Source organism: Rhinolophus ferrumequinum, chromosome 11 (genome assembly GCF_004115265.2).
Source record: "Rhinolophus ferrumequinum isolate MPI-CBG mRhiFer1 chromosome 11, mRhiFer1_v1.p, whole genome shotgun sequence".
NCBI classification, from domain to species: Eukaryota; Metazoa; Chordata; class Mammalia; order Chiroptera; family Rhinolophidae; genus Rhinolophus; species Rhinolophus ferrumequinum.
In genome coordinates, this window is record NC_046294.1 from 76,659,111 (window position 1) to 76,674,478 (window position 15,368).

Sequence of the window (15,368 nt, forward strand, 5' to 3'; positions counted from 1 at the left end):
CAGATATTCAGAGAAGTTAAGTAACGTGCCCAAGGTCAGAAAATTAGTAAGTCTGTATTTTTCCCATTCTACATACTGCCTCCCTAATAATAACAAAAGTGAAATATGTAACATTGAGGATTATACCATGCAGGGAGGGCAATTGATACAAATTATCCTGCATCTCTAACAGTGGGCATCGATTACCACAACCCGTTTGATTATATGTTCTACAATTATTTCAATAAGGAATGTTCTAATGAAAATAAGAGAGACGACAGAAAATCTATTTATATCCTCCCTCTGTCCTCCAATTTTGATTTGCTGACACGAGAAAGAGTGAAACACATTTTCAAATCACCTATTCTCTTTGGATTGGTATCAGAGGAACTTGAGTCCTACAGTCTAGATGAGGGTTGGGGCAACACTAAAGTGTGGGCAACATGTGGAGGGCATGGCCTTAGCTCTGGGATCCTCGTTGCCCCCAGGCTCCTCTGTGAGAATTCTAAGAGGGGCACCAATGTGAACACATCCAAAATCCAGGAAAGGAGCTCCAGGAGGGCTGACAAAGTGGGTGGGTGCAGGGATGGGGACAGGGGAGATTCTTGAACGGATGGGATTAGTACTGGGTAATGAGTACACTGCTGTTTCAAGAGTCTGGATGGTGAGTTTATGACCCAGTGACAGATACACAGCCCTCCCTCTCTACCCATCCCAGTCTGGCACAGAGTAACCCTGCTCTCAACAAGCACACAAGAAGCCATGCCCATAAAATGTTACAGTCCCAATACTGCCTGCCCACTGAGGCTGAATAGGAAGTTTTGAAGGACTATTTTTTTAACTGTTATACAATCTAAATGAACCTTGTGGATTCTCAAAACAAAAATAGTTTCTAAAACTTGAGGGTTTGCATTTTTTGTTGTTGTTCATTTTGTGTGGTTTAAGCTACAAAATGTAACCCTCTGCAACTGGTCTACAGTTAAAAGTATGAAATCAACAGCAAAAGCAAAGAACAAGTAGAGAATCCTGGTATGGTTTGGGTTCCTGGCTCCAGCTGCCTCCTCCATCTGTGGGTTGCCATTTAACCCTCTTTGAATTCTGCAAAGTAATAAATCCTGTTTTTTACCTATGCCAATGGTGAAATGGATTTCTCTGCTAGCAACCAAACTAAACACATTCATCAAACACCAAACAGGTACCAGAAGAAAACAGGAGTCTGAGCCTGATCTAGAATGTTCCTGGGGATTCAGCCGGCAAGGGACACGGAAGCGTAAAGAGATTTCCTGTGAGTCACGTTAGCCTTTCAGCACTCCACTGGCCTCAAACCAGAAAAACTCACTTCCCTCCTTAATCAGGTTTAGCTGCTCCTAATTTAATCCAGCTAACTCAACTACTCTCAAACTTTTCTACTGAACTACCACTATTAGGCAAGGAAAAGTAAATAAGCATTAATGGGGAAACTGATGCAAGCCCCAATTTTTTCAACTCTCAGGTGTTATCTTTAAAATCCATGTAAACTGCATTGTGTATAGAGCAAACTATTTAATATACAAATAATGTGCAAAGGATGGGACTTCCACAGGTAACACAGGTATTTCACAGGTAATATGGGTTTTCACAGAAGTGGAAACACATGAGGCCAATAAACTACACAGAGACCTAACTTCATTAGTTATCAGGCATATGCAAATTAAGAGATACTCTTTTACATTCATTTGGCTGTCAAAAATTTAAAAGTTGAATAACATTAAGTGTTAAAAAGGATGTTTGTTTCACAGGATTGTTAACACTCAGCTGGTGGGTGTGTAAATTGGTACAACCACTTTGGAAAAACAGTTTAGCATTATTTTATGAAATTGAACAGTCACATACCCTACAATCCAGCAGTTCCTGTCCTAGATGTATGTAATGTGCATGTGTGTGGATAAAAGAAGCTCTTACAAGTGATTGATAAGAGACACATAGATGAATGTTTCTAGAAGTCCTGTTCACTATAGCAAAAAACCTGGAAAAAACCCAGAGGCCCATCAACAGAATGAATGAGTAAACTGTGGTATATTCACAGGAAAAAAAAAATCTACAAAGCGAGTGCTTTGTAGCATCAAACAATAATATGGATGAATGTTAGCAATGTGGGCGGAGAGTATATGCAAGGACCGAGCCAGGAGTACAATTTCCAGGCTCTCGCCCTCATGAGAAAAGGTGCTCACTCGGGTAGTAAATGGCCATCAACTGTGACTGGATGGCCATTAGCTGTGGCTAGTTGGCCGTCAGCTGTAACCAGTGAGCCATTGGCCACTAATATAACTGTCGTGACTACGCTAACAGAAAATGGGAGCTAGCAAGAAGACGGTGGCTGAGCTAGCAAGCGCGGATTGTGGATTGTGGGTTGCAGATTGCAGAAAGGCAGATTGCAGTTAGCAAATGAGGTTGGTAGAGAGAAGTGGACGGCAGGTTGCGGATCATGTGGCTCCTGCTTCCTGTGTCTCCAACCCAGCTGCCAGAGAGACTATAGTGAGTGGTATGACTCCCCTATCTATGGCTCTGTGGGTGTTCCTTTTTGGCCTCACCATGTCCTGCGTTCTTATGTAGGGAGCGGGACCAGAGACCCCACATGACACCCTGCATGACAGTAGGAATCCCAGCAGATTATATATAGCATGATATCCTTTTAACAAAAGTAAAAACTGATAACAAAAAAACATGTTTTACAGAAATACAAAGAGGTATAAAATGACGTATATAAAAATGAGAGTAAGGAAATGGTGAAAGGAGGATTCAGGATGGTGACTATCTTTGGTTGGAGAAGAAGGGGGATAAAAGAAGAAATGACCAATAATAGGTAGATGTACATCACCATCACGATTCTAGTTTTAGGGCTGGTGGTGGTTTACAGGAACTTATTACATAAAAAATATTTAGTCATTCATGGGCTAACAATGAAAGTGTGTCAAAGTTAGGGATTATGATTAATCCACTTCTGTGCAACTGGAGTCTAAAAAATAGATTGAATGATACTTCAGGAAGACACATTATATTTATCCTTTGACTTTATGCTCTCTGGCATCTCTGAGGCTACAAATAGAAAGCAAAAATCCGGGGGGCCGGGAAGGGCAGTAAATTGTCCAAGGTTTCTGTTTGCTGCCCAGCTCACAAGAGGCAGGGTAGCACAGTGGTTAAGAACACAGGCTATGGGGTCAGACTGCCTTAGGGGGAGGAGAAACCTGGTTGCATTCCTTATTACTGTGTGACTAATCCTGTTAGGGAAAATACTTAACCTCTCTGTGTCTCAGCTTCCACAAGTGTCCAATGGGGTTGGTAATGATGGTATTATATAACACTTACTGCAGAAAATTATTGTAAGAATTGTATGAGTTAATCCACCCGGAGTCCCTGGAATAGTGAGGTTGTTCTCTGTGCACTAAGTAATCATTACTCAACAAAGATTGGCTTTTATTATGATTTTTATCTCTAGCTTGATACCACTGTGAACATCTTAGGAAATGCTCTTCTAACCTCTTCCAGGCAGGCTTAACGCAGTACTCTGGGAAGCTCTAAATCACACAGCACAATACTAGCCTCAAGCACTCAATAAGGATTTGTTGGACTGAAGAAACTGAGTCAATCTGTTTCTTAAATACTCTGGTTTCCAAGGAATGACTAGAAAGAAGAATAGGACTTATCTGTTCTTTTTCATGGAGTCTATCTCTACATCATTAACATGAATAACCAAGTTTTTGTGACATAATCACTTACCTAATGACTTTAATTAACACAGACTCCTGTAAGCATCCAAAAAAGAAAAAAGTCTCAAAATCTGTGGACTGACAGTTTTCATAATTTGTTAAAATGAAAACCATTTAAATCTTATACAGAGCCTAATTATACTTTCCCTACAAGCAATTCTAAGAAACTGGGTTATCTTAGAATTGGTTAGAAGTCATAATTCAGAAAAAATGCAGGCTTCCAGAGATATGTTCACTAACAAAGAAAAAAATCACATGTGACACTCTGAGAAAAAAGTCAGAAAAATATAATTCACTTCAATGGCCCCTAAGCAGATTACTGCCACCTAAATAGAATAAAGTTCATAATGATGACCTTGAATCATGAAGAAAAGGTTGTATGTTGTTTATTAAAAGACGAGTGGTCTCATATATTTGTTTTAAATACACCATGAAAACCTTTAAATAATGTTTTGTTTTGTTTTTCTTGATAAAATCTCCAGGGTTAGTTGCAAATGGACCTACTAAGTAATTCAATAGGTTGCTGTATCCTACAAAGTTGTTTGATACAAACCAATTGAATGTCGAAAAACTGTTGCCCCAGATTATGAATAAATTGATTAACAGAAATGAGTAATCCATTACATAAATAGTGCCATTCAGTTGGATTTGAAAGTAAATTTTGATACTTTAAAGAGTGAGTTTTAAGTTATCTATAAAATTCACCTGTGTGAAATGGTTCATTTTTTTCTGATGATCCTCAGTAAATAATAAGAAAGTTTTTATAGTTTTTTTTTAAACAAACTTAGCAAAACTTATACACACAAGCAGTTACCTTGGGAGGAAATTTGCTTCTTCCACAGGCATGGCTACCATTCAAACATCTCTGAAAACTCCTCTTCAGAAATATCCTAATCTTATTTCAGTTCTAACTCTTGCATCTTATTTACCAAGTCTGAGTTGTAAACAGGTTTTCACTGTTCCTAAAAATCAACTGCTACCATTTCAGTTCAACACCAGGCACAGAGGCATACAGGCACTAAAGATGAACTACCATCTTTGGCCTTCAGGCTTTCCCCCAGGCTAGTGGTGACCTTTTACTTCACAATATGGCGAACGTAATGAGTTAGGAACAGGTATGGACGAGCACCCAACCCAAGGCATGTCAGAAGAGAGACAGAAAGGAGTCAGGAAAGAAGACTGCCTGACTTGGTGAAGTCTACAAAGAGTCTTTAAGTAGCTTGTATGAGAAGAGGTCAGATAGGAAAAGCATTCGAGGAGGGAACTACAGGTGTAAAGGTGCGGACTGTGATGTGTGCGAGAGAATCAGAGGCTTGTCAGTGTTACTGGAGAGCCAGGTGAGGGATGGACGTTCTGGGAGATGAGCCTGGAGAGGGAAACCGGCCCCTGATAGAGGGCCTTGTAGTTCATGACAAGAAGCTTGCGCTCTCACAAAGGGACAAATATTGCATGATTCCATTCATGAGGGATCTAGACTAGCCAAACTCATAAAGACAGAAAGTAGAATGGTGGCTACCAGGCACTGAGGGGAGAGGAGGATGTAGAATTAGTGTGTAACATGTTATATATATTTTTACCACAATAAAAACCACTAAAAATATCGTTCAGATAAGAGAAGAGGAAAGGAGAAGGGATGGAGGGAAAGAAGGAAGGGAAAAGGAACAACAACCACAGCTTGAGCTCTATCCAATAACCAGTGGCTCCCAGACTAGTTTTAGCTGTAGAACCTTTCCTTCAAACATCTTGCATAAAAGCCCAACTACAAAAGAGACCAGGTTGGTGCCAAAGGCCATCCCAGAAGCCCACCAGCACCTTTGTCCCAACTTGCCCCATAATGGACCCTGAGGAACCTCCAGGCAACCCAAAGAGCAAACCACTGGAGCAGGTAATGAAAGGAAGCGGAAAGGTTTCAGCCTGAACATGACGCAATGAAATTTCTGAAATAGTAAGGTGGGTCTGGTCTTTAGAATCAAATGAATTATCTCAACTCTGCCTCTCACCAGCCACACACCCTTGGGCAAGTTACTTATCTGCTGTCAAAGAGACTAAAAAAACAATTTTTATCAGATTGTCCTAAGGACTGATAAAATGTATGCGGGATGCCTGGTACAGGATGAATTCTAATTTGATGGCAGCTATTGATACTCTTTACTTTTATTTGGCACCACTCTGGTTCCAGTGTAGTGAGATGATTTGGGGTCGGTGGAAACAAGAATCCAAATAAGAGATCACAAAAGCCTGAAGTAGTGACAATCAGGATCGGAGGAGGAAATATTCTGGAAGGGCTATCAAGATGGGGAATGAGCACTGACATCTTCCTTCAAATCAACCAGAAGAAAGGGGCAGAGATGAGCAGAAATAACCCAAAGGTTGTCTAGACCCAGTCTTGGGGGCTGGGAGGCAGAGGATTGGGGGATTATAGCCTGCGGCAGAGAACAGCCAGAAGCCAAGAGAAGGGCCTATTGGAGAAAAGCTTTTAAAGTCCGCTCTTACCTCTCCCCAATATTCCACGGGGACAATTACTGCCTGTCCCTTTAACAACTCCTTGCAATGTTAAAAAGTTAATACAAAGATTTAGTCTGTCCAGCCAGAAATTATTCCTCTACTCACCCCCTCCAAGCTCTTAGGGCTAATGGACTAGAACCTACAGAGAATGCCTCCTCTTTCTTCTTCCAGAGCAAGCAGCCGATGATAAAATCATGCTCATAGAATAGCCTAATGGAAGGGGATGGAACAATAGCAACCAACAGTGGTTCTATGGTGCCCACGGATTGTCCATCCTGGGTGGGGTTCATCCCCTCCTTTCTACTTAAAGTCACCTGGAGGGACTTGGACCCGGACCTGGCCAATGGCTCTTCCCCAGTACATAAGAGGATGTGTCTGAACGTGCTTATCAGTGTTGTCTGTAGAGACTGGGAGCTGGAAATTACCCGAGTGTCCCTGGAATGACAGAATTCCTTGCAGCAGTTAGAAACAAGAGGCTAGATCAGTGGTTCTCAACCAGTGGTGAGTGTGTCCCCTAAAGAGACCTTCGACAATGTCTGGAGAGATTTTTGATGGTCACAACTTGGAGGTGAGGGGTGAGGAGGAAAGTGATACTGGCATCTAGCAGGTAAAGGCCAGGGATACTGCTACATCCTACAATGTACAGGGCAGCCCCCGACAACACAGAATTTTTTGACCCAAAATATCAATAAGACTGAAATTGAGAAACACTGGACTAGATGAACAAAACAACATGACTGGATCATAAACATATAGTGCTGAATGAAAACACATCTCTTTTTAAGAGAGATGTGATCTATTATAAAAATTCCTAGTTGGAATCAGGGACTCATTCAGCCAAATATCTGACATTCATTGTGCATCTACTCAAGGGAGGCACTGTGCTTGGCAGACTCTATGATAGGATTCAGTACTAGACAGGATTCTTCACTTCCTGGGTGGAGTCTAGTAGAAGAGGCAGATGTTAAGTAAATAATGTCACAAATAAAAGCGAGAAGGGAGGAGATATTTTGGAGACTGGTAGGATCTAGAGTTCCTCAATCCCCCACTTAAATAAGCCACAAAAAGTCCTTCGATGTCCATCTCTGCTTAAATAACGCTGCAGAACAATACCCTTCAGCAGGGCTACACACCAGCCTAAGATTGTGCTGCCCACACAGTGGGAGTTGAGGAGATGTTTGCCAAATGAATAGATGAAGCCTGTACAGTTAAACACCACTAAATGACTCCTTCACAAAGTTCTAGGCCTCAACCTTTGAAACAGGAAACTGAACAAAGGAGGAACCAAAGGGCCAGGGCCTGAGCTAGACAATAACAAGTACACATGGAGATGGACCGACTCTCATTCATTCCATCTCAAGCCCATGCCCCTTCAGACCAAGCTACTTGCAGTTCCTTGAGCAAAACACTCCCTGGCACCTCTAAGCCTGGACTGCCCTTCCTCACCTATACCACCTAGAAAACGCTTATTCCTGCGTCACAATCCTGAACACAATTCTCTGTCAAGCTCCCCAGCCCTACCTCACCCTGGTAGACTCGATCTCTGCCCTCCTTTGTGCCATCTGTACTTTGTGCTCACCTCTACAGCCCTCACCATAACTTCTTACCATAATTTGATTATGAGCTCTCTTGGGAACAGGAACCAAATCCTGTTCATCTTTATAGCCCAGAGATTAGTCTATTACCTAGAACATCTTAGATGCTCAAGGTTTGGCGAATGAAAGAATGAATAAATGAACACGTCCTGCATTATGCTATAAAAATAGGATAAAATCTCTGCCCTCAAAAGTTTACCATCTATTCGATAGGAAAGGATAACTATATGAATAATTAAAGATTTTTGCTAGAGATATGAATTTGATAGTCATTATAAGGAATATGCATTTTTAATATATGAATCAGAATAGTGTGTTAGAATGTAAACTGCTAGATGGCATGCAATTAAATAAATCTTCAGGTATTCCTGGAAACCCATATCCTGCTATTGTAGTATTTATCATTTGAGTTGACAGCAATAAATGACAAAAGCCAAATCACAAGCAGAGTCTACTTGGAAACATACAGTACTCGTTCCTATGAATGCTTGACCCATAGTAAGTACGCATAACCTTTTACTGAATGAGTGATCCGATATTCTTGATCATAGAGAAAAGTTACCTCTAGGCTAGTGAGGCAGGTGTATCAGCAGTTGGGGTTACCGAGAATATATCCCTCTCATAATGAAAACAGAACCAGCTCTAGGCCCAAAACTTTCTCCTGTATTTAGTACCCAGTTGCTAAAAGGGCTATTCTTACCCCCTTTTGGTAAAAGGAGCAGAGAAGAGTTGTGTGGTCACAAACTAGCCTATCTCCCATCCATGTGATGATAACACATCCACTCACCAAACTCTCCCCATCTCCCATGGTTCCCTGGCCACGGTTGGAGATTCATATAGCTGAACTCAAATTAGGGAGATGAGTTTTAATACTGAGAATTTAAAATATTGAGTATAAGGAGCCCTGAACACCTGGTAAACTGCACTTTTCTGATTGCTGGGTAAGACAAGGAGAAACTACAACCAGAATCCCAATGTCTGGACGGTGGCCAGAGCTAAGACTGAAACCCTTAAAGAAAAGAGCTCTGCCAACCGAAAAAAAGCTCCAGCCCAAGACCCTCAGAATAAAGATCAATAAAGGGAAGAGTGTGGGGAGTATGGCAGAATGGAAAGGAAACCTCAAGAAACTTTGTCATGATTCATTCATTCATTCATGTGCTAAGGGTTGTGGAAAATACAAAAATGAAAGACGTGATTCCTGCTGTTATGGACTTTGTCCATCAGGAATGTAAAATGCCCACAAATAGTTATCACACAAGAAGAAAAGCAAAGATCCATAAGGGAGGTACAAAAAAAAGTGTGTTCGAAAACAGAAGGAATCTCACACTTAGCAAGCTATTAGATACTCCTGCGTGTAAAACTTACCAGGATTTGGAAAATTAGAACATTAGGAGAAGAAAAAAAAAACAACATTGCTAATCCTTGCTACGTCTTATTAAACTGCTATCTGCCATACGTATTGTCTGTCCCAACATCAGGGCCACTGGCGTCTCCTGGAGCAGCACTACATCTTCCCATCACCGAGGAATGGAAAGCTGAGAGTGGGTGACGACTAACTTGGGCAGAGCAGGTTGCGGACGCTCCTGTGTAGTCAGCCACTTAATCCTCACAACATCCTCACAGGGTAGGTACTGTCATTATCTCCATTTAACAATAAGAAAACTGGGGCAGAGAAGTGAAGTGACTTGCCCAAAGTCACGCAACTGGTAAGTGGCACAGACAGGATTTGAGTTCAGAATCTGTGCCCTTAGCCATTGCATTACACTGCCTCCCAGCTGAGAACCTGTGGTTAAACTTATCAGGACTTATACAGTGCATGACACAAGGTGATTTTTGGTCAACTTTCCCCTATAAACACATCCACCTTTTTAAAACTACACTTATTATACGACACAACTGCATCCACCATTATTGATCTAGTTTTGAAAATGGTACGGCTTTTCAGGACAGTTTTCACAATCTTTAAAGGGAAATTTGCTTGTTAATCTGGGAAAAAAAAAAAATCAAACGCCTGTTTCATGAGAGGGGCCAGTGGCCAGGAGTGGTTAAGGGTGTAGTTAGGGCTGGGGCGGGCAGGCACCACGCCTTATAGTTCATCTCATGGCCTTGAGCAAATTGCTTAGCCTTCTTTATTATTTCTCCATCTGCAAAGCGGGTATAACAACGGTGCTACCTCATAAAATGGTGAGGATTAGATGACACCCTTTTAAAGTGCTAACCACAGTACTTGACGCTGCGAAATGCTCAATAATGTCGCCTTTCCTCATTTAGGTCCTGGGTTATCTGTATTTCAAGAATGCAAGTCCTCCAGTAACCACAGAAATGCCTTCTCTGTCCCAGAGTTACTATCAATCCCTTAAGCACATTACTATTTCCCTCTGAGCACAGTGGTACTGGAAGGAGGTTTCCCTGTACCCCAGCCCTGGAGGTGGCCATGTCGCCTCACTCAGGCCCAGGAAGGAGGCAGAGCGTGGACTACCTCCGGGTGGCACCACAAAACTTAACCCAGATTTCTCACTTGGGTGAACTCATCTGTTAGTGGAGGATCACTGCCAGGGCCCTGTCAGACGGGCTTGGCAGCAAAAGGAATGCGAGTGCCTGCGCCAGGAAGAGGAGCTCACCTACCTGCCAAGCCTGAGGGTGGGCACCCCTCCTTCACAGCATCCTTGGGGACTTCGTCCCCTCCCCGCTGGGAGGCCACTGGGGACCGACCTAACAGTGCCAACAAGGTGAATTTCCGCCCAATCCTCTGAAATACATTCCCACGATTTCTAAGACGGAACCGAGGGAGAAGCAGCAAGCGCTTCACAAAGCCAGGTAAAGAGCAACATCCCTGGTGCACATGTTGAGTCTCCTGAACCAGCTGCAAAGTCGGAGCGGCCGCCTCTCGCTCGCTGCCGGGCCGCGTGTGCTCCGTAGCCACGTGTGAGCTGGATCGGGGTCCGGATCCGGGTCCGGGTCCCGATCCGGGTCCCGATCCGCGGCACCCCGGCGCCCCCGGCGCCCCCGTACCCGCCCCCGCCGCCCCGCGGGCCCGCAGCGCGCTCCTTCCACTCACCAGGTGAAGAGTTTGCCTTTTATCCTGCGCAGCAGGCCGACCACCCTGCTCGCTGCTCCCTGCGCCTGCGGCGGCGGGGCGCCGGGTCCCGTCGGCAAGGCGGCTTCCATGGGGGAGCCTGCAGTCTGCGGCGCCCGGAACCCCCCGAAGTACTGGGGCCCGGAAGACGGGAGGCGGTGCCTGTGAGGCCAGCGGGGGCTCGGCTCTGTCCCTGCGCCCGCGCTCCCGCGCTCGCTCGGTCCTCTAGCTTCTCCGGCGGGCTCCTGCGGCAAATCATTAACCATCAAGCCCCTAGGGCCAGACAATACATTTGCAGATTACAACCTGGCACCTCCGGGGAGCCAGAGGAGAAAGGGCACTTTTTATTTCTCGCCTTGGCAGTCGAGCCTCGGTGTTGGGTGACACCCAATGTGCATTTCAGGTTTTTATGGCTCCTTATTTAAAATCAGCAAAGGAGGTGATAAGAGAGTATGCCAGCGAGTCTTAATTTAAGAAGCAGTGAACTTTGCTAACTACAAAGGACCGGCTGACTCCTCCCTTGACCTCCTGGTCTCCCTCCCTCTGACTACTTCAGAAACTATTTCCCATCTAAAAAGAACTGAAAAGGCTTCAGTTGCGTTTCTTTTCCTCACAAAACATGGGTGAACTCCTAAAAGGATCTTGGAAACATGGTATTTGCGGTGTGTCTCATTCCTTACGGTGTGTTCTGGTTTGCCTTTCCGTATTCACAGCTGTCTCGGAGGTGCCAGTGGAGGGGAGGAGACAACGCCAACCATCCGCGCTCAGCCAGCATGCCTGGGCCTCGGCCACGCCTTTCCACGCTTCTGCAAACAAGGAGGGACTGGCAGCCGGGACTGAAAAGTTCCTGACTCACTGACAGGGTCTGGTAGACCCCCTGCTTCCTGAAAGGAGGATACCAGGAAGACAAAAAAATAGGTTTTCGGGCCACTTGTTTTTCTGACCACTTCCTTCCGTGGGCAAGGTGAGGGAAAGGAGTTGAGGAAGGAGCGAAATAATTGTAAATTCAAACGAGCTGGCAGTTCTGTGAGAAGATTCTAAGAAAGAAAATAGATTGTGAAAAATGAAATGTAACTTTAGGAACCCCAAGTTTAGCAGCTGTAGAAACCCTAAAGTCCACGTGAGATTTTTTTTTTTTTTTTAGTTGTTGAAGTGAGATGGGGAAAAAAACTGAAAATTAAGAACATGGTCATCCATAAAGGTCAACCACATCGTGGAACATTATGAAGACATTAAACAGAATGGAAAAAAGCTATACCAGGCCTTGAAAAGATTTTCCCAAACTATTTTTAAGTGCGAAAAGTAAGATGCAGAGAAGTATGTTCCATATGATCTCATTTTGGTAAAGTGGGCAGCCTATTAAACCTTGTAGGTTGTCAATGTTGAATTTTACCTGAGCCCTGAAAATACTGATGGTTAAGAAACCCCCCACCCTTTTGTGTTTTGGGGAGTGGTATACCCTTCTCCGTGTGACTTAGATAAGACCCAGAGGTGCTCTGTTTGTCACATAGGACAAAGCCAGACAGACCCTTCAAGTTCTCATCCTTTCCCTCATAAATGGTTGGCTGAACTGCCTGTGTCCACTGACCATTGGGAGCAAAATGCTTGTTAATCAAACTAGGTAAATTCCTCTTCCTCTAGGCCTGGGAACTTTCACCCAGCTTGGCCTGAGCCACCATGTAGCCCCTCCTTAATATGTCCCTCCTGAGAATATGCTTGTGTCAGTAAAACATTCTCTGATCTATTATCCAATCAAGCCATCCTTTCATTCCATTCCCTCCAAGAAGGAAAGAGTCCCGCTTCTCCTTGCAATAATCCTTTCCAAAAAAGTCTCTCCTTACCTAAATCAGATGTGGGTTTGTTTGTTTGTTTGTTTGTTTGTTTGTTTGTTTTTTGGATAATATGTGTATGGTTAGTGAGCATGGAGAAAAGTGTAAGATACAAGTCAACAGAAGTAACCTTCAGAAGGTTAAGGAATACAGAAAGAAGAAAAGCAATATTGCACTTACTAAAACACTGCTGCATGTTTGATATAGTCCCTTTTAAGTAAATGAGTGTGCTTTGTATAAATACGTGAGATTAAAAGATGGATTTAGATGTTGTGGTAGACGGAATAATGTCACCCCAAAAATATCCAGTTCCTATTCCCTAGAACCTGAGAATGTTGCTTTATACAGTAGTCCACCCATATTCATGGTTTTGCTTTCACCAGTTTCCCATGGTCACTCACAGTCCAAAAATATTAAATGGAAAATTCCAGAAATAAACAATTCATACATTTTAAACTGTGAATCATCCCCAGCATATTCACACTGTATATGCTACCCATTAGTCAGTTGCATTCTCAGTTATCAGATAGACTATTGTATCACAGTGCTTGTGTTCAAGTAACCCTTATGTTACTTAATAATAGTCCTAAAGTGCAAGAGTAATGATGCTGGCAATTCAGATATGCCAAAGAGAAGCCTTAAAGTGCTTTCTTTAAGTAAAAAGGTATGTATGTATAGGAAAAAACATAGTATATATAGGGTTTGGTACCAACCGTGGTTTCAGGCATCCATTGGGGGGTCTTGGAACATATCCCCATGGATAAGGGGAGAACTGTATAGCAAAAGGGACTTTGCAGGTGTGATTAAATTATAGATCTTGAGTTGGGGAGATTATTCCTAATTATCTGATGGGCCATAATGTAATCACAAGTGTCCTTATAAGAGGGAAGCAGAGGGAGAAAGTGATACAGTAATGGAAGCAGAGACTGGAATGATGCTCTTTGAAGATGGAGCAAGTGCCACAAGCCAAGGAATAAAGGCAGCCACTAGAAGTTCAGAGCCTTGAGAAGGAAGAAGCCCTGCCAACTTTTGCTTAACTGTAGCCCAGTAAAATTGATTTCAGACTTCTGACCTCTAGAACTGTAACAGACTAAATTTGTGTTGTTTTAAGCCACTAAGTTGATGGTAATTTGTTATAGCAGCCATAGGAAACAAATACAGAGATATATATATTATATATAATATATATGTATATATATATATATTATATATATATATATATATATATATATATATATATTTGCTTGTGTTTACATGAGCAACAGGAAGAGTGTGGAAGAATACACACCAGGCTATTAATATTGGTTTAAGCCATGGGAGTGAGTGGTAGAAGGAGGTAGGGAGGAGGGGGATAAGGGAGGAGAAATGGCCTTATACATCTTCACTTTGTGTTCTTACTATGGGCATATACTACTTCTGCAATTTGAAAAATATTTAATTAAGACATTTTTCAATAGGTCATGTTAATCTTAATTCAAAACATGTTAGGCTCAATATATCACCCCACAGGAAAATGGGACCTGGAAATACAGTCTACCACTAATACGGATTCTAAAATTATGAACAAAGTTGTAAGGAGTGTTTTCTAAACAGAAAATCTTCATCAAAAAGTAGTAATGGTAATACTGTTCTAGCTTGCTCCAAAATGAGTTCATCTCCTTACTGGGGATTATTGATCAGTCTACATTATTTTGGTATCAGGATTAATATACATTGAGTGGATCTGTGGACACCAATCCACAAGTTTTTGTCAAAGAAAATTAACTGAAAAAATTATTTAGGTGTTGGAGATTTTTCACATCAAAACCTTCTTACAAGCATCAGAAGACAGCTATCCCTTATTTAGCACCTATAGTGTGCCAGGTATTTTATATACATTTTCAATCCTGTTAAAGTTATCTATTGAATGTATCAAATCACCCCAAATCTTACTGGCTTCAAACAACAATTATTTTATTATCTCTTGTGGTTTCTGTGGGTCAGAAATTTAGGAAGGTCTGGGCCAGGAGGTCTGGCTCAAGGCCTTTCATACAGTTATAGTCGCAAGGTAGCTAAAGCTAGTGTTAACGCAGACTCAAAGGGTCCACTTGCCTGCATGCACTCAGGCCAAATAAGATACGAACAGGAGATTGCAGCAAAGAAAGTAAAGATTTATTTAAGGAATTGGCAGCAAGTCCAGAGACATAGGTGAACTAATGCTCTCAAAAACCGGGCTCCCAGTGGCCTCTAATGGCTAGGTTATATAAGGGAAAATCATTAATCATGGTTACTATGGGAGCTGGCGTCATGGACTCTGCTGATTGGTCAGGCTAAGGCAGCGAGCAGCTGATGATGGCTTCAGGTCCTGGCGTCAGTCAGGACATTGTTCAATTTGGTTTCCAGGGGCTGCCATCCATGGGACCATTCTGCTTTTATGAGTCCAGAGCTGAAACATAACTGCGGCCAAGGTGTTTGTATCTTTGTTTTATTAAAACCTTATGTTAGTTTGAGGTTTAGTTACTATGTCCTGGTCATGGTCGACAGACCTAAAGCTTTGTTCTTAGGTGAATTTGACGCTGACCAGAACTTAATGTCCTGAGGGCTTAACGATTAAAAGGAGTGGACACAGTATATGTACAGGTAGGAGAGTCTGGGGAAA

The 15,368-nt window shown here is 42.6% G+C and overlaps 1 protein-coding gene across 2 annotated transcripts in view; it reads right to left on the reverse strand.

Annotated features, from left to right (window-relative positions):
* SLC35F2 (solute carrier family 35 member F2) overlaps window positions 1-11,600 on the reverse strand; it is a 44,881-nt gene extending 33,281 nt beyond the window's left edge. Inside the window, exons 1-2 of one of the 2 annotated variants that reach the window (XM_033119181.1) lie at window positions 11,582-11,600; window positions 10,884-11,146 (exon numbers count right to left, since the gene is read on the reverse strand). In XM_033119181.1, the coding sequence (XP_032975072.1) occupies window positions 10,884-10,993 (110 nt within the window). In that variant the 5' untranslated portion in view covers window positions 10,994-11,146; window positions 11,582-11,600. Of the gene's footprint in view, window positions 1-10,883; window positions 11,175-11,581 lie in introns of both variants that reach the window. The other variant, XM_033119180.1, reaches the window with a different exon arrangement.
* Between the last annotated feature and the right edge of the window lie 3,768 nt (window positions 11,601-15,368).